We start from the raw sequence: 23,535 nt of genomic DNA on the forward strand, positions 1-23,535 counted from the left end.
TAATTCCCGCCCCCTTTCTCCGCTCAGCCAATGGGTCGCGCTCCCACCTCAGCCCTCGCTGTCAATCACAGCCCGGGGCCTTTTTCCCGCTCCCACCCTCTCAGCCAATCGGAACGCGGAGCCGTTCTCCCGCTCGACCCTCTCAGCCAATCGCAGTGCGGAGCCGTTTTCCCGCTCGACCCTCTCAGCCAATCGGAGCGGGGGAGCGCGGCGGCGCTGTCCAATCGGCGCTCTTCCCGCTCGAGCGCTGTGTGAGGGGGAGCGGTTACGAGCGTCCCCTCAGAGCGGCGCTGCGACACGGGCCGCAAAATGGGCTGAAAAACGCCTTAAAAGGTACAAATATGGACTTAGAAATATAGAGAGATATTGGATGTGGGGCAGGGATCCGCTTTGGGGTGAAAACAGCCCATTTGGGGTCAATTTTGACCCCATTACAGCCTATTACCCCATTGACCCCCATTATTCCCCCATCCCCCCATATCCCCGACCCCATAGACCCCCATTACCCCCCATAGACCCCCATTATCCCCCCCCACTGGCCTATAGGGTCACACACTGCCCCCCATCCCCCACCCAAACAGACCAATAGGAAATCAAAGCTGCCCCCCCACACACCCTGAGCCCCCCCCCAATAAAGAGACCCCCCTCCCCAAATAAAACGCCACCCCCCGCCCCCAATTCCCCATTTATTCACATAGAAAAAGGTACAAAACTGAAGCAAAGAGAATAAAAACCGCGGCGGGGGGGGGGCAGAAATTGGGGGGGGGGTTAAAAAATGGGGGGGGTGTAAAGACCACCCTGCCCCCCCCCCGGCACTGAGTGTGAATGGGGGGGGGGTTATGACGTCATCGATGACATCACAGCCCCCAAAGCACCACGAGGGGGGTCCCATTAAAGGGGGGGGGGTGTCCTAATAAATGGGGGGGTCCCATTAAGAGGGGGGGGTTTAATAAAGGGGGGTGGTCTCAGGAAATGCCCTTTGTGTGCCCCCCCCCATAGGATTTAATGGGGGGGGGGGATTGTGTCAATGAATGCCCGCTGTGTGCCCCCCCCCTCAACTTCATTTCATTTTAGGGTGGGGGGGGGGGCACAGGAAGACCCCCATTGGATTTAATGGGGATGGGGGGGGGCACAAGGAGACCCCCATTGGATTTAATGGTGGGGGGGGGGATACAGGGAGACCCCCATTGGATTTAATGGGGGGGGTCCTATTGCAGTGGGGGGGGACACACTGATTGGCCCCATAGATTTCAATGGGGGGGGAGGGCATTGACCCCCATAGATTTCAATGGGGGGGGGGGTCATTGATTGATTCCCATTGGTTTCAATGAGGGGGGGGGGGATTCAATGGGGTGGGGGGGGCACTGATTGGCCCATAGATTTCAACAATGGGGGGGGGGGGTCATTGATTGATTCCCATGGGTATCAATGGGGGGGGGGCACTGATTGACCCCCATAGATTTCAATGGGGGGGGGTCATTGATTGATTCCCATTGGTTTCAATTGGGGGGGGGGGGGGGGCACTGATTGGCCCCATAGATTTCAATGGGGGGGGTAATGAGGGGGGGGGGGGGCCTCCCATTCTCCCCCCAATTTGAATGTTAATTAATGAGCCCTAATTAAAACCACCCCCCCACCCCACGGGGGGGTCCAGCCCCACACTTTGGGGTTGTGGAGGGGGGGTCCATATTAAGGGGGGGGTCCCCACATCCCCCCCCCCCCAATTTACGCCATCTTCCATAGGGTGAATGAGGCCGTGATGATGATGGCGGCCGAGATGGTGACGTTGCGCCACGTGGGGGGGCCGAAGGCCGACAGCAGCGCGTCCTATGGGAGGTAATTAACGTAATTAGCATTAATTAGCGTTAATTAGTGTTAATTAAGGTGTGGGGGGGTACGTACCCATCCGCCCTGAGCTTTGATCCAGGCCAGGACCGTCTCCTTTATGAACTGCCCCGTCCAATCCAGCAGGGTCTGGACAACCTGGGGCAGCCGACCGTACAGGGCCTGAGGGTAATTAGCATAATTAGCGTTAATTAGTGTTAATTAGGGCTAATTAGAATATGTGGGGGTCAATAGGGGAAGGGGATTGGGGTGTGGGGGGGTTGGGGGTGGAATGGGGGAATGGGGGGGTGTAGTTGGGGGGTAATTAGCAGGGGGGTTAATTGCAGGGTTAATTAGAAGGGGGTTAATTAGGAAGGGTTAATTATGGGGTTAATTGGGGAGGTTAATTAGGGGGGGGTTGTTGGGGGGGTAATTAGCAGGGGGGTTAATTCGGGGGTTAATTAGGGGGGGTTAATTAGGGGATGGTTAATTGGGGAGGTTAATTAGAGGGGTTAATTAGGGGGGGTTAATTAGAGGGAGTTAATTAGAAGGTGGTTAATTAGGAGGTGGTTAATTGGAAGGGTTAATTAGGGGAATAATTAGGGCGTGGTTAATTGTGGGGGTTAATTAGGGGTGGTTAATTGGGGAGGTTAATTAGAGGGAGTAAATTAGGGAGTTGTTAACTAGGAGGTGGTTAATTGGGGGGGTTAATTAGGGGAATAATTAGGGGGTGTTAATTAGGGGGGTTAATTAGGGGTGGTTAATTAGGAGATGGTTAATTGGGGAGGGTTAATTAGGGGGGGTTAATTAGATGGGGATAATTAGAGGGGGTAATTGGGGGGGGCTAATTAGGGGGTGGTTAATTGGGGGTGGTTCATTAATTAGAGGTGGGTAATTAATTAGGGGGGGGCTATGGGATAAATGGGGGCACAGTGAGGGTGCAATGACACCGCCCGGCCACTAGGGGGCGCTATAAGGACTATAAGGATGCAGTAACACCGCCCGGCCGCTAGGGGGCGCTATAGGAACTGTATAATAGGCTGCAATGGCACCGCCCGGCCGCTGGGGGCGTTATAAGGACTATAAGGATGCAGTAACACCGCCCGGCCGCTGGGGGCGCTATGGGGGGGTTATAAGGGTGCAGTAACACCGCCCGGCCGCTGGGGGCGCTATGGAAGCTATAAGGGTGCAGTAACACCGCCCGGCCGCTGGGGGCGCTATGGAAGCTATAAGGATGCAGTAACACCGCCCGGCCGCTAGGGGGCGCTATGGGGGCTATAAGGATGCAGTAACACCGCCCGGCCGCTAGGGGGCGCTATGGGGGTTATAAGCGTGCAGTAACACCGCCCGGCCGCTGGGGGCGCTATGGAAGCTATAAGGATGCAGTAACACCGCCCGGCCGCTGGGGGCGCTATAAGGACTATAAGGATGCAGTAACACCGCCCGGCCGCTGGGGGCGCTATGGGGGCTATAAGGATGCAGTAACACCGCCCGGCCGCTGGGGGCGCTATAAGGATTATAAGGATGCAGTAACACCGCCCGGCCGCTGGGGGCGCTATAAGGACTATAAGGATGCAGTAACATCGCCCGTCCGCTGGGGGCGCTGTGTCGCACCTTGATGACGAGTTTGCAGGCGAAGTAGAACAGCGCCACCACGCGGCCCCAGTTGAACGTGTTGTCCGCGAACATTTCCTTGGCGACCCGGAAGAAAACCTCGCGGGGGGCGGTGCAGCCCACCTGGGAGATCATCCTGCCAATGGGGAGACAGAAAATGGGTCACGTGGTTCGGAGAGGGGCGGAGCCACAGGGGTCAGGTGGGTGGGGCCAATAGAAATGAGGGTGGGGGTCATGTGATCGCTAGCAGCCAATGGGAGGGAAGCGAGGGGACTAGGTGTGAAGGCGGGTAGGTCACGTGGTCGGGTGTGGATCACGTGGTCAGGGGGTGCACATGGGAAATGAGGGCGACGGGAGCCAATGGAGAGTGAGAGTGAGGGTCATGTGGTCGGCAATAGCCAATGAAAAGCGAGCAGGAAGTGCTTCGGGGCCTAGTGAGCAAAGCGCTATCGACAATGATGGTCACGTGGTGAGCACGAGCCAATGGGGAGCAAGAGCAGAGATCACGAGGTGAGCGGGAGCCAATGGGGTGAAAAGGCGAGAGTCACGTGGTCAATGGCGGAAGTTAGGCCTCGGGCGCCATATTGCCCGCCCCCCAAATCCAACATGGCGTCCACCCCATTCATAAACCCCCAACCCCCATTAATGAAGGCCCCCCCATTGATCCCCATTCACCTCTGCAGCTCCACGTTGCCGTCCAGCTCGTCTCCCACCCTCCTGAGCAGCTCCCCCAGTTTCTGGGTCTGGGGGCTCCATTCCTGCTGCCCCCCCAGCGCCGCCCGGCCCAGCTCCCGCACGGCCGGGTCCTCACAGCGCTGCACGCGGTCACGGACGAAGCTGAATTGGGGGGGGGGGGGGACAGTGAGACCCCTCCCCTTTAATACATGGGACCCCAACCTGCCCCATTGGATGCATTGCCACCATCCAAAATGGCCGCCATCCCCCTGTATAACGTCCCATAGGACCCCCCCCCCGATGACCCCCCTTTAATACATGGAACCCCCCCCCCCCCCATAGGATACCCCCCTCCAAAATGGTGGCCAGCCCCTTTATAACCCCCCCCATATAGAGGATACCACCCCCACTCCAAAATAGTGGCCATCCCCCTTTATAACGACCCATAGGACCCCCCCCCCAGCACCCCCACTTTAATAGATGGGACCTCCCCCCATAGGATACCACCCCCACCTCAAAATGGCGGCCATCCCCCTTTATAACAACCCCCCCCAACCTGAGGACCCCCCTCAAATAGCAGAACCCCCCTATGGGACCCAATAGAGACACCCCCATGAACCCCCCCCCCCCCCATTTATGGACCCATGGGACCCCCCCCTTTTAATGCCCCCCCCCATTTAACATCACCCCACATGTGCCCCCCCCCACTCACTCCAACAGCAGCACTTGTCCCGTCCTCATCAGGTCCTCCATGGGCTCTGCAATGGGGGGGGGGGGGATTCAATGCCACGGGACCCCCCATCCTGCCCCCCCCCAATTACCCCTAACGACCCCCCCCCAATTTACTGCCCCCCTAATTCCCCCCTGTCCCCCCCCATTCATTCTCCCCCCTACGAGTTACCCCCCCATGTCCCCCTTCCAACCACTGCCCCCTCTTTATTGCCCCCCCTTACCGACCCCCCCCCTTATTGCCCCCTGTAAGGACTCCCCCCCCCTTATAGCCCCTTCCATTGCCCCCCCCCTTATTGTCCTTATAGCCACGCCCCCCATAAGGACCCCCCCCTTTATTCCTCCCCCCACCGACCCCCCCCTTATAGCCCCCTTTAAGGCCCCCCCCCACCGACTCCCCCCTTTATTGCCCCTCCTAAGGATGTCCCCCTTATTGCCCCTTTAAGATCCCCCCCATTGCCCTTTTAAGACCCCATTATTGCCCCTTTAAGGACCCCCCCATTATTGCCCCTTTTGAGGGCCCCACCCCCATTGCCCCTTTAAGGCCCCCCCTTATTGCCCCTTATAGCCCCCCGTTATTGCCCCTTTAAGACCTCTCCCATTGCCCCTATATGGGCCCCACCGCCATTGCCCCTTTAAAAACCCCTCCATTGCCCCTATATGGGCCCCACCCCCATTGCCCTTTTAAGAACCCCTCCATTGCCCTTTTAAGACCCCCCCCATTGCCCCTTTAAGGCCCCCCCCCCCCCCCATTGCTCCCATTACAGCCCCTCCTCACCGACCCCCCCCCCATTTTCCCGTCCCCATGGACCCCCCCACCCCCCCCATGTCCTCACCCCCCCATGTCCTCACCCCCCCCATGTCCTCACCCCCGGTTCCGGTTCCCCCCTGGTCCCGGTTCCCGCCGTTCCGTTCCGCTCCATCCGCCGCCATCACCGCCGCCTCCATTTCCCCGCACTCACGTGACGAGGAAGCCGGTGTCACGTGACGGAGCCTCTCCCGATCACGTGATGCGACCCGTCCCACCGTCCACCCCTGTCTGCCTTGTTGCCATGGCAACGAGCTCCTCGCTTCCGCCTTCCTTATCCCCGCCCCCTTTCTTCGCTCAGCCAATGGGACGCGCTCCCACCTCAGCCCTCGCTGTCAATCACAGCTTGGAGCCTTTTTCCCGCTCTCACCCTCTCAGCCAATCGGAACGCGGTGCCGTTTTCCCGCTCGACCCTCTCAGCCAATCGGAGCGCCTGAGCGCGGCGGCGCTGACCAATCGGCGCTCTTCCCGCCCGAGCGCTGTGTGAGGGGGAGCGGTTATGAGCGTCCCCTCAGAGCGGCGCTGCGACACGGGCCGCAAAATGGGCTGAAAAACGCCTTAAAAGGTACAAATATGGACTTAGAAATATAGAGAGATATTGGATGTGGGGCGGGGATCCGCTTTGGGGTGAAAACAGCCCATTTTGGGTCAAAAGTCCCCAAAATTGCCAAAAATGGCCCATTTTGGGGGCTCTGGGGGGTTTTGGGTGGAAAAAGGCCCAAATTGGGGCTGTGGGTGAGGGGGGGGATGTGGGGGGGGCGGGGCGGCTTCACTTCCTCTTTTTGGGGTAAAAAAGCCCAATTTGGGGCCGGAATTTGCACTTGTTGCTTCAGGGCCTTAAAGGGCCCCACAGCCGGGTTGGACCCATAGAACACAGCCCCATAGAACACAGCCCCATAGATCACTGCCCCATAGAACACACAGCCCCATAGATCACTGCCCCATAGAACACAGCCCCATAGAACACACAGCCCCATAGATCACTGCCCCATAGATCACTGCCCCATAGAACACAGCCCCATAGATCCCAGCCCCATAGATCACTGCCCCATAGAACACACAGCCCCATAGATCACTGCCCCATAGATCTCAGCCCCATAGATCACTGCCCCATAGATCCCAGCCCCATAGAACACTGCCCCATAGAACACACAGCCCCATAGAACACACAGCCCCATAGAACACACAGCCCCATAGAACACACTGCCCCATAGATCCCAGCCCCATAGAACACTGCCCCATAGAACACACAGCCCCATAGATCACTGCCCCATAGATCCCAGCCCCATAGAACACAGCCCCATAGAACACAGCCCCATAGAACACAGCCCCATAGATCACTGCCCCATAGATCACTGCCCCATAGATCCCAGCCCCATAGAACACAGTCCCATAGATCACTGCCCCATAGAACACAGCCCCATAGAACACAGCCCCATAGAACACAGCCCCATAGATCACTGCCCCATAGAACACACAGCCCCATAGATCCCAGCCCCATAGATCACTGCCCCATAGATCCCAGCCCCATAGAACACAGTCCCATAGATCACTGCCCCATAGAACACAGCCCCATAGAACACAGCCCCATAGAACACAGCCCCATAGATCACTGCCCCATAGATCCCAGCCCCATAGATCACTGCCCCATAGATCACTGCCCCATAGAACACAGCCCCATAGAACACACAGCCCCATAGATCCCAGCCCCATAGATCACTGCCCCATAGAACACAGCCCCATAGATCACTGCCCCATATCATACTCAGCCCCATAGCGGCCCCATATAGCACTCCCAGCCCCATAGTGGCCCCATAGCCTCATTCAGCCCCACATATCCCAGCGCAATAGGATCTCCAGCCCTACAGCAGCCCCATAGTGACCCCATGGTGCTCCCAGCCCCACAACAGCCCCATAGCAGCCCCACAGCACTCCCAGCCCCATAGCAGCCCCAGCCCCATAGCGGCCCTATCCCCATAGCCCCCAGCACCATAGCTCGCAGCCCCATAGATCCCAGCCCCATAGCTCGCAGCCCCATAGCCCCCAGCCCCATAGCTCGCAGCCCCATAGATCCCAGCCCCATAGCTCGCAGCCCCATAGCGGCCCCCCTTCACATCCCCCCTGCGGTCACAGCCCCACGTCTCCCTCCCGCCCCATTTCCGCCCCACCCCACACTTCCTGCCCCACACCCGTTGGCGCTGTGGGGCTCAGCCCCCCCCCACACCCAGCCATGGGAGCCTGCAGCTGCATGGGGGCGGCACGGGGGGCTCTGATATGCGGCAACATAGGGCTCATGGTGGGGGGGCACTTGTGGGGCTGGGGAAATGTGGGGCTGGGGCGGGGGAACTATGGGTCTAAGGGTGGGCACTTATGGGGCTGGGGGGCACTTGTGGGGCTTGTGGGGGCAATTATGGGGATGGGGGGCACTTATGGGGCTGGGGGGGGGAAATGTGGGGCTGGGGGTGGGCACTTGTGGGGCTGGGGGAGAAATGTGAGGCTGGGGAGGGCAACTACGGGGCTGGGGGGCACTTGTGGGGCTGGGGAGGCAACTATGGGGCTGAGGGGGGAAAATGTGGGGCTGGGGGTGGGCACTTGTGGGGCTGAAAGGGGGCAATCTATGGGGCTGCCCCCCAAGTCTGTGCCCCACAACTGCAGGTGCTGGGGACCTTCCTGCTGCCCATCGGCCTCTGGATGCTGCTGGACGGGGAGGGCCTGGCCGTGCTGCTGGGTGAGCCCCACACTTGGGGGGCGGGGGGGGGCTCTGCCCCACACTTGGGGGTCTCAGCCCCACACTTGGGGGTCTCAGCCCCACACTTGTGGGGCGCTGACCCCCCTGCCCCCCATTTGCAGGTCAGCCGGTGCTGGCGCTGCAGCCCTGCTCCTACGTGTGCTGCGCCGTGGGGCTGCTCAGCGCCGCCATGGGGGCGCTTGGGGGGCTGGGGGCCCTCCGGGGGGCACGGGCACCGCTGGGGGTGGTGAGTGGGGCGCTATGGGGCGGTGTGTGGGGCTGGGGGTTGGGCTGTGGGGCGCTATGGGGTGGGATGTGGGGCTGGGGGTTGGGCTGTGGGGCGCTATGGGGCTGGGGGTGCTATGGGGTGTTCTGGGGCTGGCTATGGGGCGCTGTGGGGAGGGGGGACATGCTATGGGGTTGGCTGTGGGGCGCTATGGGGCTGTCTATGGGGTGCTATGGGACGCTATGGGGATGTCTATGGGGCACTATGGGGCTGTCTATGGGGCGCTATGGGACGCTATGGGGATGTCTATGGGGCACTATGGGGCTGTCTGTGGGGTGCTGTGGTGCTGTCTATGGGGCTCTATGGGGCTGGCTGTGGGGCACTATGGGGCGCCATGGGGCTGTCTATGGGGCGCTGTGGGGCTGTCTGTGGGGTGCTATGGGGCACTATGGGACACTATGGGGCTGTCTATGGGATGCTATGGGGCTGTCTATGGGGCACTATGGGCTGGCTATGGGTCTCTATGGGGCTGTCTATGGGTCTCTATGGGTCGCTATGGGGCTGAGCTGCCCCCTATGTGTACAGTTTGCAGTGCTGCTGCTGCTGCTGCTGCTGGCTCAGCTGGTGCTGGGGGTGTTGGCCTACACACAGCGCAGACACGTGAGTGGGGCGGGGTGTGGGGCGGGTCCCTATGGGTCTCTATGGGGTCCCTATGGGTCCCTGTGGGTCTCTATGGGTCCCTATGGGTCTCTATGGGTCTCTGTGGGTCCCTATGGGTCTCTATGGGGTCCCTCTGTGTCCCTATGTGTTGCTATGGGTCGCAGTGTGACAGTGCTGCCTGCTGTGCCCCACAGCTGTGGTCCCACGTGGGTTCCCGTGCCCTACAACTGATCCGGGGTTACCCCACGGCGGGGGGGGCACCGAGCGCCCCACAGCGCGGCTGGGACGCCCTGCAGCAACAGGTCTGCTCTGCCCCATGGCTGCCCCATAAGTAACCCATAACTGCCCCATGGCTGCCCCATAACTGCCCCATGGCTGCCCCATAGCTGACCCATAACTGCCCCATAGCCACGCCATAGCTGCCCCATAACTACCCCATAGCTGCCCCATAACTACCCCATAGCTGCTCCATAGCTGCCCCATAGCTGCCCCATAGCCACCCCATAGCTGACCCACAGTGCCTCATCGTACCCCATACCCACCCCACATCTCCCCATAACCACCCCACATTGCCCCATAGCACCCCATAACAACCCCACATCACCCTGTACCCACCCCATAACCACCCCACATCACCCCATAACCACCCCACATTGCCCCATAGCACCCCATAACCACCCCATACCCCCCCCATAACCACCCCATAACCCCCTTTCTTTGCCCCATAGCTCCGTTGCTGTGGCTGGTTCTCCCCCCAGGACTGGTCTCCCCCCCCGCCCTGTTCGTGTCTCCTGCCCCACAGCCGCCCCACAGCGCTGCCCCACGGCCGCTGCCCCACAGCAACCAATGGGGAGACATTCAGCCAGGTATGGGGCTGGGGGGGGGGTTATGGGGTGATCTATGGGGTGGTTATGGGGTGATGGATGGGGGGGTTATGGGGTGATGGATGGGGTGGTTATGGGGCGGTATATGGGGTGGTTATGGGGTGATGGATGGGGCTGAGCGCCGTGCCCCACACGTTGCCCCATAGGGCTGCATGGAGAGCAGCAGGATGTGGGTCAGGGACAACGTGATGGGAATCGTGGGGGGCGGCGTCGGCATCGGATTGACACAGGTGGGAACTTATGGGGCAGATGGGGGGCAATGGGGGGCACTTATGGGGCACTTATGGGGCAGATGGGGGGCAGAGGGGGCACTTATGGGGCACAGGGGGCACTTATGGGGTAGATGTGGGGCACAGAGGGCATCTGGGGTCACTTATGGGGTGGATAGGGGGCAGAGGGGGACACTTATGGGGCAGAGGGGGGCACTTATGGGGCAGAGGGGGGCACTTATGGGGCAGAGGGGGGCACTTATGGGGCGGATAGGGAGCACCCAGGGTCACTTATGGGGCAGATGGGGGGCAGAGGGGGCACTTATGGGGCACAGGGGGCACTTATGGGGCAGATGTGGGGCACAGAGGGCATCTGGGGTCACTTATGGGGTGGATAGGGGGCAGAGGGGGACACTTATGGGGCAGAGGGGGGCACTTATGGGGCAGAGGGGGGCACTTATGGGGCGGATAGGGAGCACCCAGGGTCACTTATGGGGCAGATGTGGGGCAGAGGGGTCACTCGGGGTCACTTATGGGGTCACTCGAGGTCACATGGGGCACTTGAGGTCACTCGGGGTCACTCTGGGACAGCCGTTGGTCACGTGGTGCGGAAGTAGGGCGGAAGTGGCTACACGACGTCACTTCCGCTTCCGCCTCACGGGGTCCTTGCGGCCGGGGCTGCCCGCAGCTCTGCCTGTTGTTATTGGCCGCCTTCGTGCTGCGCGGCCTGGAGCCATGAGAGACACCGGGACAACGCCAATAAAGAGCCGGGAATTACCGACAGCTCATTAGCGTGAATAATTAATCGTCATTAACATGAATAATTAATTAATGAACCCAAGGCCCGGCGGGATCCGGAGCCAGAAACACGAACGGCGCCGGAAATACCCGAAGAGCGACGGAAACTGCCGAACGGGGGGGGGGGGTGGGAGGGGCTAAAAAGGAGAGCGGGGATTGGTGGAGCCAGGGGGCGGGGCTTAACAGCGAAGAGATATGATTGGTGGAGAGGGACCTCACGATCGGAGGCCGGAAGTGGCCGAAGGGAGGCGGAAATTGCCGAAGAGAGGCCGGAAGTTGCCGAAGTGAGGCCGGAAGTTGCCGAACAGGCCGGAAGTTGCCGAACAGGCCGGAAGTTGCCGAGCCGAGGGTGTGTAGGCCGTTCCCGCCCTCTCGGAGCTCTTTCCGCTTCCGGCGGTGGAGGAGGACGGAGGTGCTGCGTGGAGCTCCGGGGGGGGCGGCCCCATAGACCCCATAGGGACCCATAAGGCCCCATAGGGACCCAATAGGGCCCCATAGGGTTCTATATAACCCCGTAAGGCCCCATCGCTGTTGTTTTGCCCCCCAGGTTCCTCAGTGCCGCTGTTACCGGTACAGGCCCCACAGGCCGCAGCGATGTCGGCCCATCTGCAGTGGATGGTGCTGCGGAACTGCTCCAGCTTCATCATAAAGAGGAACCAGCAGACGTACAGCACCGTGAGAACCCATTGAACCCCATTGAAACCCATTAAACCCCGTATTGACCCTATTAAACCCCACATTGACCCTATTAAACCCCATATTGACCCCATTAAACCCCATATTGACCCCATTAAACCCCATATTGACCCCATTAAACCCCATATTGACCCTATTAAACCCCTTATTGACCCTATTAAACCCTTATTGACCCTATGAAACCCCATATTGACCCCATAAACCCCGTATTAACCCCATAAACCCCATATTAACCCCCCCCAGACCCCGTATTAACCCCATTAAGCCCCATATTGACCCCATTAAGCCCCATATTAACCCCATAAACCCCATATTAACCCCATAAACCCCATATTAACCCCCCCAGACCCCATATCCCCCCCATAAGATCCCCATCACCCCCATTTACCCCCATAATCCTCCCATTTACCCCCCCCAGATCCCATTTCTTTCCCCATTATGCCCCATATCCCCCCTTCGATCCCATTTCACCCCCCATTTCACCCCCAGACCCCTTTCTCTTCCCCATTCTGCCCCATATTCGCCCCCCTTAGACCCCCATCCCCCCCATATCCCCTTTCTAACCCCCCATCTTCCCCCTATTCCCCCTCTTAGGCCCCATTTCCCCCCTATTTCCCTCCTTAGACCCCTATTCCCCCCTATTCCCCCCCATATCCCCCTTCTAACCCCCCATTCCCCCCTTAGATCCCCTATTCCCCCTAACTCACCCAATTTCCCCCTATTCCCCCCCATTTTCCCCCTTTCTCCCCCCCAACCTCCCCATTTCCCCCCATACCGCCCCCCTTTGACCCCCATTCCTACCTATTCCCCCCTAACTCCCCATATTCCCCCTTAAACCCCCCATATTCCCCTATTTCCCCCCATCTTCCCCCATATCCTCCCCTATTCCCCCCCCCAACCCCCCCATTCACCCCCTTAAACCCCTATTTCCCCCCCATATCCCCCCCTATTCCCCCTCCATTCCCCCCCAACCCCATTATTTGCCCCCATCTCCACCATAGCCCCCCCTATTCCCCCCTTATCTCCCCATTTCCCCCCCCATGTCCCCCTCCAACCCCTACTTCACCTTATCCCCCCCCATACCCCCCCCATATCCCCCTATATCTCCCCCTAACCCCCCCTATTTCCCCCATACCCCCCTAACCCCCCTATTTCCCATCATATTTCCCCCTATTCCCCCCATATCCCCCCTATATCCCCCTATATTTCCCCCTAACCCCATATTCCCCCATATCCCCCCATAACCCCCTATATCTCCTCCTAACCCCATATTCCCCCCCATATCTCCCTATATCCCCCCATATCCCCCTATATCTCCCCTATATCTCCCCCTAACCCCATTATTTCCCCCCATATCCCCCTATATCTCCCCCTAATCCCCTGTTTCCCCCTTATATCCCCCTATATCTCCCCTATATCCCCCTATATCTCCCCCTAACCCCATCATTTCCCCCCCATATCTCCCTATACCCCCCTATATCCCCCCCTGACCCCCTGTTTCCCCCCCCAGGAGCCCAACAACCTCAAGTCCCGCAATTCGTTCCGTTATAACGGGTTGATCCATCGCAAAACTCTGGGGGTGGAACCGGCACCGGATGGAAAAGGCGTCGTGGTGGTGCTCAAGAAGAGATCAGGTCTGAGACCCCCCCCATTAAACCCTATGGGGGTCTTTAACCCCCCCATTAAACCCTATGGAGTCTTTAATTAGCCCCATTAAACCTTATGGGGGTCTTTAATCCCCCATTAAACCCTATGGAGTCTTTAATCCCCCCCATTAAACCCTATGGGGTCTTTAATACCCCATTAAGCCCTATGGGGTCTTTAACCCCCCCATTAAACCCTATGGGGGTCTTTAATCCCCCATTAAACCCTATGGGGTCTTTATCCCCCCATTAAACCCTATGGGGGTCTTTATTCCCCCATTAAACCCTATGGGGTCTTTATTCCCCCATTAAACCCTATGGGGTCTTTAATCCCCCATTAAACCCTATGGGGTCTTTAACCCCCCCATTAAACCCTATGGGGTCTATGATCCCCCATTACTCTCTATGGGGTCTTTAAGCCCCCCCCATTAGTTCCCTATGGGGTCTCTGATCCCCCATTATCCCTATGGGGGTCATTAACCCCCCATTACCTCCTATAGGGTCTATGATCCCCTATTGCTCCCTATAGGATCTCTAAGTCCTCCCTATTATCTCCTATGGGGTCTATGATCTCCTATTATCTCCTATGGGGTTTATGATCCCCCATTATTTCCTATGGGGTCCCTAAACCCCATTACCCCTATGGGGTCTCTAATTCCTATTATTACCTATGGGGTCTTTAACTCTTATTATTCCCTATGGTGTTTTTAACCCCCATTATTCCCTATGGGGTCCCTAACCCCCATTGCCCACTATAGGGTTTCTAACCCCCATTGCCCCTATGGGGTCCCTAACCCCCATTACCCCCTATGGGGTCTTTAACCCCAATTATTCCCTATGGGGTCTTTAACCCCTATTGTTCCCTATGGGGTCCCTAACCCCCATTGCCCCCTATAGGGTTTCTAACCCCCATTACCCTTATGTTGCCCCTAACCCCCATTACCCCCTATGGGGTCTTTAACCCCTATTGTTCTCTATGGGGTCTGTAACCCCCATTGCCCCCTATGGGGTTTTTGTCCCCTATAGGGCAGCGCAAACCAGCGTCGTCCTACGACCGTGTCAGCATCCGCAAAAACGCCAGAGCCACATTGAGCAGCATCAGACACATGGTCAGCAAGAACCGATATAGGAGAGACCTCAGGATGGTCAGTATGGGGGATATGGGGTGGATATGGGGTTGTTATGGGGTCTATGGGGTGTATATGGGGTCTATGGGGTGTATATGGGGTCTATGGGGTGGTTATGGGGTCTATGGGGGGATATAGGGGGGTTATGGGGGGCAGCATCAGACACATGGTCAGCAAGAACTGGTACCGCAGGGACCTCAGGATGGTCAGTATGGGGGGATATGGGGTGTATGGGGTCTATGGGGGGGATATGGGGGAGATATGGGGTGTATATGGGGTCTATGGGGTGTATATGGTGTCTATGGGGTGGTTATGGGGTCTATGGGGGGATATAGGGGGGGTTATGGGGGGAAGCATCCAGCACATGGTCAGCAAGAACCAGTACAGGAGGGACCTCAGGATGGTCAGTACAGGGTGTATGGGGTCTGTGGGGTGTATATGGGGTCTATGGGGTGGATATGGGGTGTATGGGGGGTGTATGGGGTCTATGGGGGGTTATAGGGGGGTTTATGGGGGCCAGCATCTGGCACATGGTCAGCAAGAACCGATATAGGAGGGACCTCAGAGTGGTCAGTATGGGGGGGATATGGGGGAGATATGGGGTCTGTGGGGTGTATATGGGGTGTATGGGGGTCTATGGGGGGTATATGGGGGGATATAGGGGGGTTTATGGGGGGCAGCATCTGGCACATGGTCAGCAAGAACCGATATAGGAGAGACCTCAGGATGGTCAGTATGGGGGGGATATGGGGGAGATATGGGGTCTGTGGGGTGTATATGGGGTCTATGGGGTGTATATGGGGTCTATGGGGTGTATATGGGGTCTATGGGGTGGTTATGGGGTCTTTGGGGGGATATAGGGGGGTTTATGGGGGGCAGCATCAGACACATGGTCAGCAAGAACCGATATAGGAGGGATCTCAGGATGGTCAGTATGGGGGGGATATGGGGGAGATATGGGGTCTGTGGGGTGTATATGGGGTCTATGGGGTGGTTATGGGGTCTATGGGGTGGTTATGGGGTCTTTGGGGGGATATAGGGGGGTTTATGGGGGGCAGCATCAGACACATGGTCAGCAAGAACCGATATAGGAGGGATCTCAGGATGGTCAGTATGGGGTGTATGGGGTGGATATGGGGTGTATGGGGGGGATGTGGGGTGTATATGGGGTCTATGGGGGGGATATAGGGGGTTATATGGGGGTTTATGGGGGGCAGCATCTGGCACATGGTCAGCAAGAACCGATATAGGAGGGACCTCAGGATGGTCAGTATGGGGTGTATGGGGTGTATATGGGGTCTGTGGGGTGTATATGGGGTCTATGGGGGGTGTATGGGGGGATATAGGGTGTATATGGGGTCTATGGAGGGGATATGGGGTGTATGGGGGGCTTTGAGCGGGTTACGAGGGGATATTGGGGTGTATGGGGCGGATATGGGGTGTAATGGGGGGGGTTATGGGGTCTATGGGCAGGTTATGGGGGGATATAGGGGTCTGGGGGGGTCTATGGGGGGATATTGGGGTGTAATGGGGGGTTGGAGGGGGGTTAGGGGGGATTTGATGGGGATATATTGGGGGGGGTCGGGATGTATTGGGGTATATTGAGGAGTTGGGGGGGGGATATTGGGGTATTGGGATTATGGGGGTTATGGGGTGTATTGAGGGATTTGAGGGGGGGATATTGGGGTATTGGGATTATGGGGGATATTGGGGGGGGGGTTATGGGGTGTATTGAGGGATTTGAGGGGGATATTGGGGTCCATGGGGGGGCAGTGAGGAAATAGGGCCGATATTATGGGGCTGGGGGCTGTTGTGGGGTTATTGTGGTGGGGGTCTCCATATCCCCCATTATAATGAATGGTGAGTAGCGCCCCCATTATAGTCAATGGTGAGTAGCGCCCCCATTATAGTCAATGGCGGTTGTTATAGCGCCCCCTAACGGCCGCCTTTGTCATTGCAGGCCGCTCTGCGCCGCGCCAGCGCCATCCTGCGCAGTCAGCGCCCCCTGATGGTCAGGAAGAAACGGGCACGAGCGGCCAAAGCGGCGCCGTGAGGGGAGACCCCCCCCAAAATAAAGAGACCCCCACAAATAAAGAGGAGACCCCCCCAAATTAAAGAGACCCCCCCCAAATTAAAGAGAGACCCCCCCAAATAAAGGGGAGACCCCCCTCAAATAAAAGAGACATGGTGGGCACATGGTGTGTGTGTGTGTCATTGGACCCCCCCCCCAATCCAACTCCCCCCCCCCCCCCCATTGATTCCACTTTGGGACCCCTGGAATCGAGACCCCCCCCATTCAAAGCCCCCCCCCCCATTAAGATCCTTTGGAGACCCCCCCCCATTATTTAAGGACCCCCCCATTATTTAGGGACCCCCCCATTATGGCTCCTTGGACCCCCCCCCCCCCCCCCCCCCATTATAACTCTTTATTTAGGGACCCCCCCATTTTAAGACCCTTCGGAGCCCCCCCCCCATTATTTAGGGACCCCCCCCATTTTACAGCCCCCATTATTACCCCCCCCATAAGACCCCCCCCCATTATTACCCCCCATAGGACCCCCCCTTTATTGCCCCCCCTCCCCCATTATTACCCCCCCATATTATAAGACACCCCCCCCCCATAAGACCCCCCCCATTATTACCCCCCATAGGACCCCCCCCCCATTATTCCCCCCCCATGTTATAAAGCCCATTATTGCCCCCCTCCCCCTTTATTACCCCCCCCATATTATAAGACCCCCCCCATTATTACCCCCATAGGACCCCCCCCATATTGCCCCCCCTCCCCCTTTATTACCCCCCCATATTATAAGACCCCCCCCATTATTGCCCCCCCCCATATTATACCCCCCCCATTCATTCACACCCATTGATTCTCCATCACTTTATTCCCCCTAATTACCCCCCATTCATTAACACCCCCCCCCATTCACTAATTACCCCCTATGGGGTCATTACCCCCCCCATAATTAATTATTGCCCCCCCCCATTATAAGCCCCCCCCCATATTATAGGACCCCCCCCCTTATTTCTTGGGCTCGTATTGGATGAGTCTCATGATGGCGTCGTTCTTCATCACCCCGTCGATGAATTCACCCTCGGCGATCTTATCTGTTAATTAGTTAATTAGTTCATTAATTAGGGCATTAATTAGGGCATTAATTAGGGCATTAATTAGGGTATTAAGTAGTCATCAGCTCGTTAATGGCTAATGGGGGGGTTATTAATGAGCGGGGGGGTTATTAATGACATGGGGGGGGTAATGAGCTGGGGGGTAATTAGGGCATTAATTAGGGCATTAATTAGGGTATTAATTAGGGCATTAATTAGGGTATTAATTAGGGTATTAATTAGTCATCAGCTCGTTAATGGCTAATGGGGGGTTATTAATGAGCTGGGGGGTTATTAAGGACATGGGGGGGGTAATGAGCTGGGGGGTAATTAGGGCATTAATTAGAGCATTAATTAGGGCATTAATTAGGGTATTAAGTAGTCATCATCTCGTTAATGTTAAGGGGGGAGTTATTAATGAGCTGGGGGTTATTAATGACATGGGGGGGGGGTAATGAGCTGGGGGGTAATTAGGGCATTAATTAGGGCATTAATTAGGGTATTAATTAGGGTATTAATTAGTCATCAGCTCGTTAATGGCTAATGGGGGGGTTATTAATGAGCGGGGGGTTATTAATGACATGGGGGGGGGATAATGAGCTGGGGGGTAATTAGGGCATTAATTAGGGCATTAATTAGGGCATTAATTAGGGTATTAATTAGGGTATTAATTAGTCATCAGCTCGTTAATGCTAATGGGGGGTTATTAATGAGCTGGGGGGTTATTAATGACATGGGGGGGGTATTGATCTGGGGGGTAATTAGGGCATTAATTAGATAGCAGGTCGTTAATGACTAATGGAGGGGGGTTATTAATGAGTTATGGGGTTATTAATGAGCTGGGGGGGTAATTAATGAGGGGGGTAATTGGAGGGAGTTAATTAGGGTGTTAATTAGCAGCTCATTAAGTACTTATGGGGGGGGTTAATGAGCTGGGGGGGTAATTAATGGGGGTAATTAAGGGGGGTATTAATGAGTTGGGGGTATTAATGAGTTGGGGGTTATTAATGAGTTGGGGGGGTTAACGGCCCCATTTGGGGCTGAATTTCCCCCATTTTGGGCCCATTTTAGGTTGAATTTGCCCCATTTTGTCCCATTTTGCCCCATTTTAGGCTGAATTCTGCCCATTTTGGCCCATTTTGTGCCAAATCGGCCCATTTGGGCTCCATTTTAGGTTGAATTTGTCCCATTTTGGCCCATTTTGCCCCATTTGGGCTGAATTGGCCCCATTTTGGCTCAATTTGGTCCCATTTGGGGCTGAATTCTGCCCATTTTCTCCCATTTTGGGCTGAATTCCCCCAATTTTGTCCCATTTTGAGCTGAATTCTGCCCATTTTGCCCCATTTTGGGCTGAATTTCCCCAATTTTGCCCCATTTTGGGCTGAATTCCCCCAATTTTGCCCATTTTGGGCTGAATTTCCCCCATTTTGTCCCATTTTGGGCCGAATTTTCCCCTTTTTGCCCCATTTTGGGCCAAATTCTGCCCATTTTGGCTCCATTTAGTCCCATTTTGGGCTGAATTTCCCCCTTTTTGCCCCATTTTGAGCTGAATTCTGCCCATTTTGGCTCCATTTTGTCCCATTTTGGGCTGAATTTCCCCATTTTCTCCAATTTTGGGCTGAATTTGCTCCATTTTGGTCCCATTTTGGGCTGAATTCCCCCAATTTTGCCCCATTTTGGGCTGAATTTTCCCCTTTTTGCCCCATTGTGGGCTGAATTCTGCCCATTTTGGCTCCATTTAGTCCATTTTGGGCTGAATTCTGCCCATTTTGTCCCTTTTTGCCCCATTTTGGGCCGAATTTCCCCCCATTTTTGCCCCATTTTGAGCTGAATTCTGCCCATTTTGCCCCATTTTGGGCTGATTTTCCCCCATTTTCTCCCATTTTGGGCTGAATTTCCCCCTTTTTGTCCATTTTGGGCTGAACTCCCCCCATTTTTGCCCCATTTTGGGCTGAATTTCCCCATTTTGGGCCGAATTTCCCCCCATTTTGCCCCATTTTGGGCTGAATTCTGCCCTTTTGTCCATTTTGGGCCGAATTTTCCCCTTTTTGCCCCATTTTGGGCTGAATTTTCCCCCCATTTTTGCCCCATTTTGGGCCGAATTTCCCCCCATTTTTGCCCCATTTTGAGCTGAATTCTGCCCATTTTGCCCCATTTTGTTCCGAATTCCCCTTTCCGCCCCATTTCTCACCGTTTCTCCCCTTTATTGAAGTACCCCCACAATTTATCGGCTCGTTTTTGGGGGCTGTTCTCGTCCTCAGGCAGCTGCAGCCGCTCGTCCTCAGGGATCATCTTAAAGATGGCCTGGAAAACACACAGCCCCATAGCGACCCATAGCGACCCATAGCGACCCATAGAGACCCATAGAGACACATAGAGACCCATAGCGACCCATAGAGACCCATAGAGACCCATAGAACAACATACAGCCCCATAGCGACCCATAGCGACCATAGCAACCCATAGAGAACCATAGAGACACATAGAGACCCATAGAGACCCATAGCGACCCATAGCGACCCATAGAACAACATACAGCCCCATAGAGACACATGGAGACACATAGGGACCCATAGAGACCCATAGAGACCCCATACAGCCCCATAGAGACACATAGAGACCCATAGAGACACATAGAACAACATACAGCCCCATAGCGACCCATAGCGACCCATAGAGACCCATAGAACAACATATAGCTCCATAGAGACCCATAGAGACATATAGAGACCCTATAGGACCCATAGGGACCCATAGAGACCCCATAGAGACCCATAGGGCAGCCCAGAATAACCATAGACCCCATAGGGCAGCCCATAGAGCCCCATAGGGCCCATTAAGCACCCCATAATAACCCATAACACACACATAGAGCCCAATAATGCTCCATAATAACTCATAGAGACCCATAACCACCCCATAGAGCCCCATAACACCCCATAGAGCCCCATAACCACCCCATAGAGCCCCATAACCACCCCATAGAGTCCCATAACACCCCATAGAGCCCCATAACCACCCCATAGAGCCTCATAACCGCCCCCCATCACCCCACACATTGGGGTCGCTCTGTCCTTCCTCTGCCCCACATTTCCCCCCCCCCAAAGCCGCTTTGCCCCACGTGACCCCCCCCAGCTCCAGCCCCCCCCATTGATTTTTCCATCCCGGATTAACGGGGGGGTCAATTACCTCCATTAATTGGGGGGGGCGGGTCTCCACCCCACAGAATCCATCACCCCAAAGGATCAACCTGCAGTGGGGCCTCACCCCACACATCCCCCACCCCATAGAGCCGCCATGGACCCACAGCGCCCCATTGAGCCCCTCAGACCCCATTAGACCCCATTAGACCCCATTAAACCCCATTAGACCCCATTAAACCCCATTAGACCCTATTAGACCACATTAAACCCCATTAGATCCCATCAGAACCCATTAAACCCCATTAGATCCCATTAGACCCCATTAGAACCTATCAGACCCCATTAAATCCCATCAGACCCCATCAGACCCCATTAAATCCTATCAGACCTCATCAGATCCCATTAGACCCTATTAGACCCCATGAGATCCCATCAGACCCCATTAGATGACCGCCAGCACCGCCATAGAGCCCCATAGACACTGCAATCACAGCGCCACCTGGTGGCCACTCACTGCAATAACAGCCAGCACCACCATAGAGCCCCATAGACCTCACTAGTACAGCGCCGTCTAGCGGACACTGACTGTAATAACCTCCAGCACCGCCATAGAACTCCATAGAACCCCATAGCCCCCCATAGCCCCCTATATTCCCCCCACTCACCGTGATGATCTCCAGCACCTCGCTCTTGCTGACCTCCCATATAACCCCATAGAGCCCCATAGACCCCCATATAACCCCCTAGACCCCATAGACCCCCCATAGAGCCCCATTACCCCCATATTACCCCCTATATTCCCCCCACTCACCGTGATGATCTCCAGCACCTCGCTCTTGCTGACCTCCCCATAGACCCCCATATAACCCCATAGCCCCCCATAGCCCCCTATATTCTCTCACCGTGATGATCTCCAGCACCTCGCTCTTGCTGACCTCCCATAGAACCCCATAGAACCCCCATAGAGCCCCATAGCCCCCCATATAGCCCCATTACCCCCATATTACCCCCTATATTGCCCTCATATCCTCACCGTGATGATCTCCAGCACCTCGCTCTTGCTGACCTCCCCATAGAGCCCCATAGACCCCCATATAACCCCATATAACCCCATAGCCCCCTATATTCTCTCACCGTGATGATCTCCAGCACCTCGCTCTTACTGACCTCCCCATATAACCCCATATAACCCCATAGAACCCCATATAACCCCATATAACCCCATAGTCCCCCATAGCCCCCCATATCCCCCCATATCCTCACCGTGATGATCTCCAGCACCTCGCTCTTGCTGACCTCCCCATATAACCCCATAGAGCCCCATAGATCCCCATATAACCCCATAGCCCCCCATATAACCCCATTACCCCCATATTACCCACCATATTACCCCCTATATCCTCACCGTGATGATCTCCAGCACCTCGCTCTTGCTGACCTCCCCATATAACCCCATAGATCCCCATAGACCCCCATATAACCCCATAGACCCCCATATAACCCCATAGACCCCCATATAACCCCATAGAGCCCCATAGCCCCCCATATCCCCCCATATCCTCACCGTGATGATCTCCAGCACCTCGCTCTTGCTGACCTCCCCATATAACCCATATAACCCATATAACCCCATATAACCCCATATGGCCCCATAGCCCCCCATAGCCCCCTATATTCTCTCACCGTGATGATCTCCAGCACCTCGCTCTTGCTGACCTCCCCATATAACCCCATAGAGCCCCATATAACCCCATATAACCCCATAGATCCCCATAGAGCCCCATATAACCCTATATCCCCCATATCCCCTATATTCTCTCACCGTGATGATCTCCAGCACCTCGCTCTTGCTGACCTCCCCGTTCCGATCCACATCGAACAAGGAAAACGCCCACTCGAGTTTCAGGTGGGGTCTTCCCGGACGAGGTGAGGTGCAGCGCGATGATGTACTCCCTGAAGTCCAGCGTCCCGTCGTCGTTCGTGTCGAAGCTCCTGAAGACGTGCCGGGCGTAGCCTGGGGGTCGGAGTTGGGGAAGGAAGTTGCCGTAGATTCGTTCAAATTCTTCCCGTCGAATCTTCCCGTCCGGACACTGACGCTGGAATCCCTCGTACCAGCGGCTCAGCTCCTCCTCCGAGTAACGGGTGGAAGCGCGAAGCTCCTGAAGAACGTCCGGGACAACGCGCTGCTGCGGCTGTTCCCCATGCCGGGATGGGGAGGAATGGGGGGGTGGGGGGGGAGAGGGGTTATAAAGGGGGATTAGGGGGGGTTATGGGATTATGGGGGGTTTATGGGATTGGGGGGGGGGCTGGGAGGGTAGAGAGGTGCTGTGGTTGTGCCCATGGCCGGGATGGGAGGAATGGGGGGGGCAGGGGGGATGTGGGTTATAAGGGGGGGATTATGGGGGGTTATGGGGGGTTATGGGATGTATAGGGGGGGGGTTGGATTATGGGGGGGGCTGGGAGGGGAGAGAGGTGCTGTGGTTGGTCCCTATGGATGCTATGGGGTGATGTGGGTTATAAAGGGGGATTAGATTGGGATTATAGGGGAGAGGGGGCTTTATGGGGGGGGAATCAGCTCAGCTCGAGAGCAATGGAGTTCCTGGAGGACTAAGAGGTGCTGTGGCTGGTCCCTATGGCTGCTATGGGGGGAGAGGGGTTAT

At 56.4% G+C, this 23,535-nt stretch overlaps 4 protein-coding genes across 8 annotated transcripts; 2 read left to right on the plus strand and 2 right to left on the minus strand.

Moving 5' to 3' along the window:
- Positions 1-673: 673 nt before the first annotated feature.
- BAX (BCL2 associated X, apoptosis regulator) lies at positions 674-5,977 on the minus strand. Its single transcript, XM_085533839.1, has 6 exons — positions 5,712-5,977; positions 4,826-4,871; positions 4,114-4,275; positions 3,439-3,574; positions 1,903-2,007; positions 674-1,827 (listed from the first exon to the last, which is right to left on the minus strand). Exons 1-6 carry the CDS (start codon positions 5,788-5,790, stop codon positions 1,726-1,728), a joined length of 630 nt encoding a protein of 209 aa, XP_085389965.1. The 5' UTR covers positions 5,791-5,977; the 3' UTR covers positions 674-1,725.
- Positions 5,978-6,124: 147 nt separating this feature from the next.
- On the plus strand, positions 6,125-11,140 carry LOC146751702 (leukocyte antigen CD37-like). Of its 3 annotated transcripts, none has more exons than XM_085533833.1 (8): positions 6,125-6,215; positions 8,306-8,378; positions 8,501-8,625; positions 9,190-9,264; positions 9,459-9,566; positions 9,993-10,130; positions 10,295-10,378; positions 11,046-11,140. In XM_085533833.1, the coding sequence occupies exons 2-8, from the start codon at positions 8,342-8,344 to the stop codon at positions 11,094-11,096; spliced, it is 618 nt and encodes a 205-aa protein (XP_085389959.1). In that variant the 5' UTR covers positions 6,125-6,215; positions 8,306-8,341; the 3' UTR covers positions 11,097-11,140. The 3 variants fall into 3 exon arrangements, with proteins under 3 accessions (XP_085389959.1, XP_085389960.1, XP_085389958.1); XM_085533832.1 differs by lacking the exon at positions 6,125-6,215 and adding an exon at positions 7,804-7,946; XM_085533834.1 differs by lacking the exon at positions 9,459-9,566.
- Positions 11,141-11,535: 395 nt separating this feature from the next.
- On the plus strand, positions 11,536-16,815 carry RPL28 (ribosomal protein L28). 3 transcript variants are annotated; one of them, XM_085533835.1, is made up of 6 exons: positions 11,536-11,567; positions 11,703-11,830; positions 13,362-13,485; positions 14,521-14,639; positions 16,582-16,684; positions 16,764-16,815. In XM_085533835.1, the coding sequence occupies exons 2-5, from the start codon at positions 11,750-11,752 to the stop codon at positions 16,672-16,674; spliced, it is 417 nt and encodes a 138-aa protein (XP_085389961.1). In that variant the 5' UTR covers positions 11,536-11,567; positions 11,703-11,749; the 3' UTR covers positions 16,675-16,684; positions 16,764-16,815. The 3 variants fall into 3 exon arrangements, with proteins under 3 accessions (XP_085389961.1, XP_085389962.1, XP_085389963.1); XM_085533836.1 differs by having other exon boundaries at positions 16,582-16,683; positions 16,723-16,815; XM_085533837.1 differs by having other exon boundaries at positions 16,582-16,677; positions 16,760-16,815.
- An 814-nt stretch (positions 16,816-17,629) lies between these two features.
- On the minus strand, positions 17,630-23,078 carry RCVRN (recoverin). Its single transcript, XM_085533840.1, is given in 5 exon segments — positions 17,630-17,737; positions 19,930-20,036; positions 22,698-22,784; positions 22,786-23,045; positions 23,048-23,078. Coding segments are annotated over 5 exon segments (576 nt in total). The 3' UTR covers positions 17,630-17,646.
- Between the last annotated feature and the right edge of the window lie 457 nt (positions 23,079-23,535).

Source organism: Coturnix japonica, unplaced genomic scaffold (genome assembly GCF_054131305.1).
Source record: "Coturnix japonica strain WE unplaced genomic scaffold, WE-NBRP24 Scf063, whole genome shotgun sequence".
NCBI lineage: Eukaryota > Metazoa > Chordata > Aves > Galliformes > Phasianidae > Coturnix > Coturnix japonica.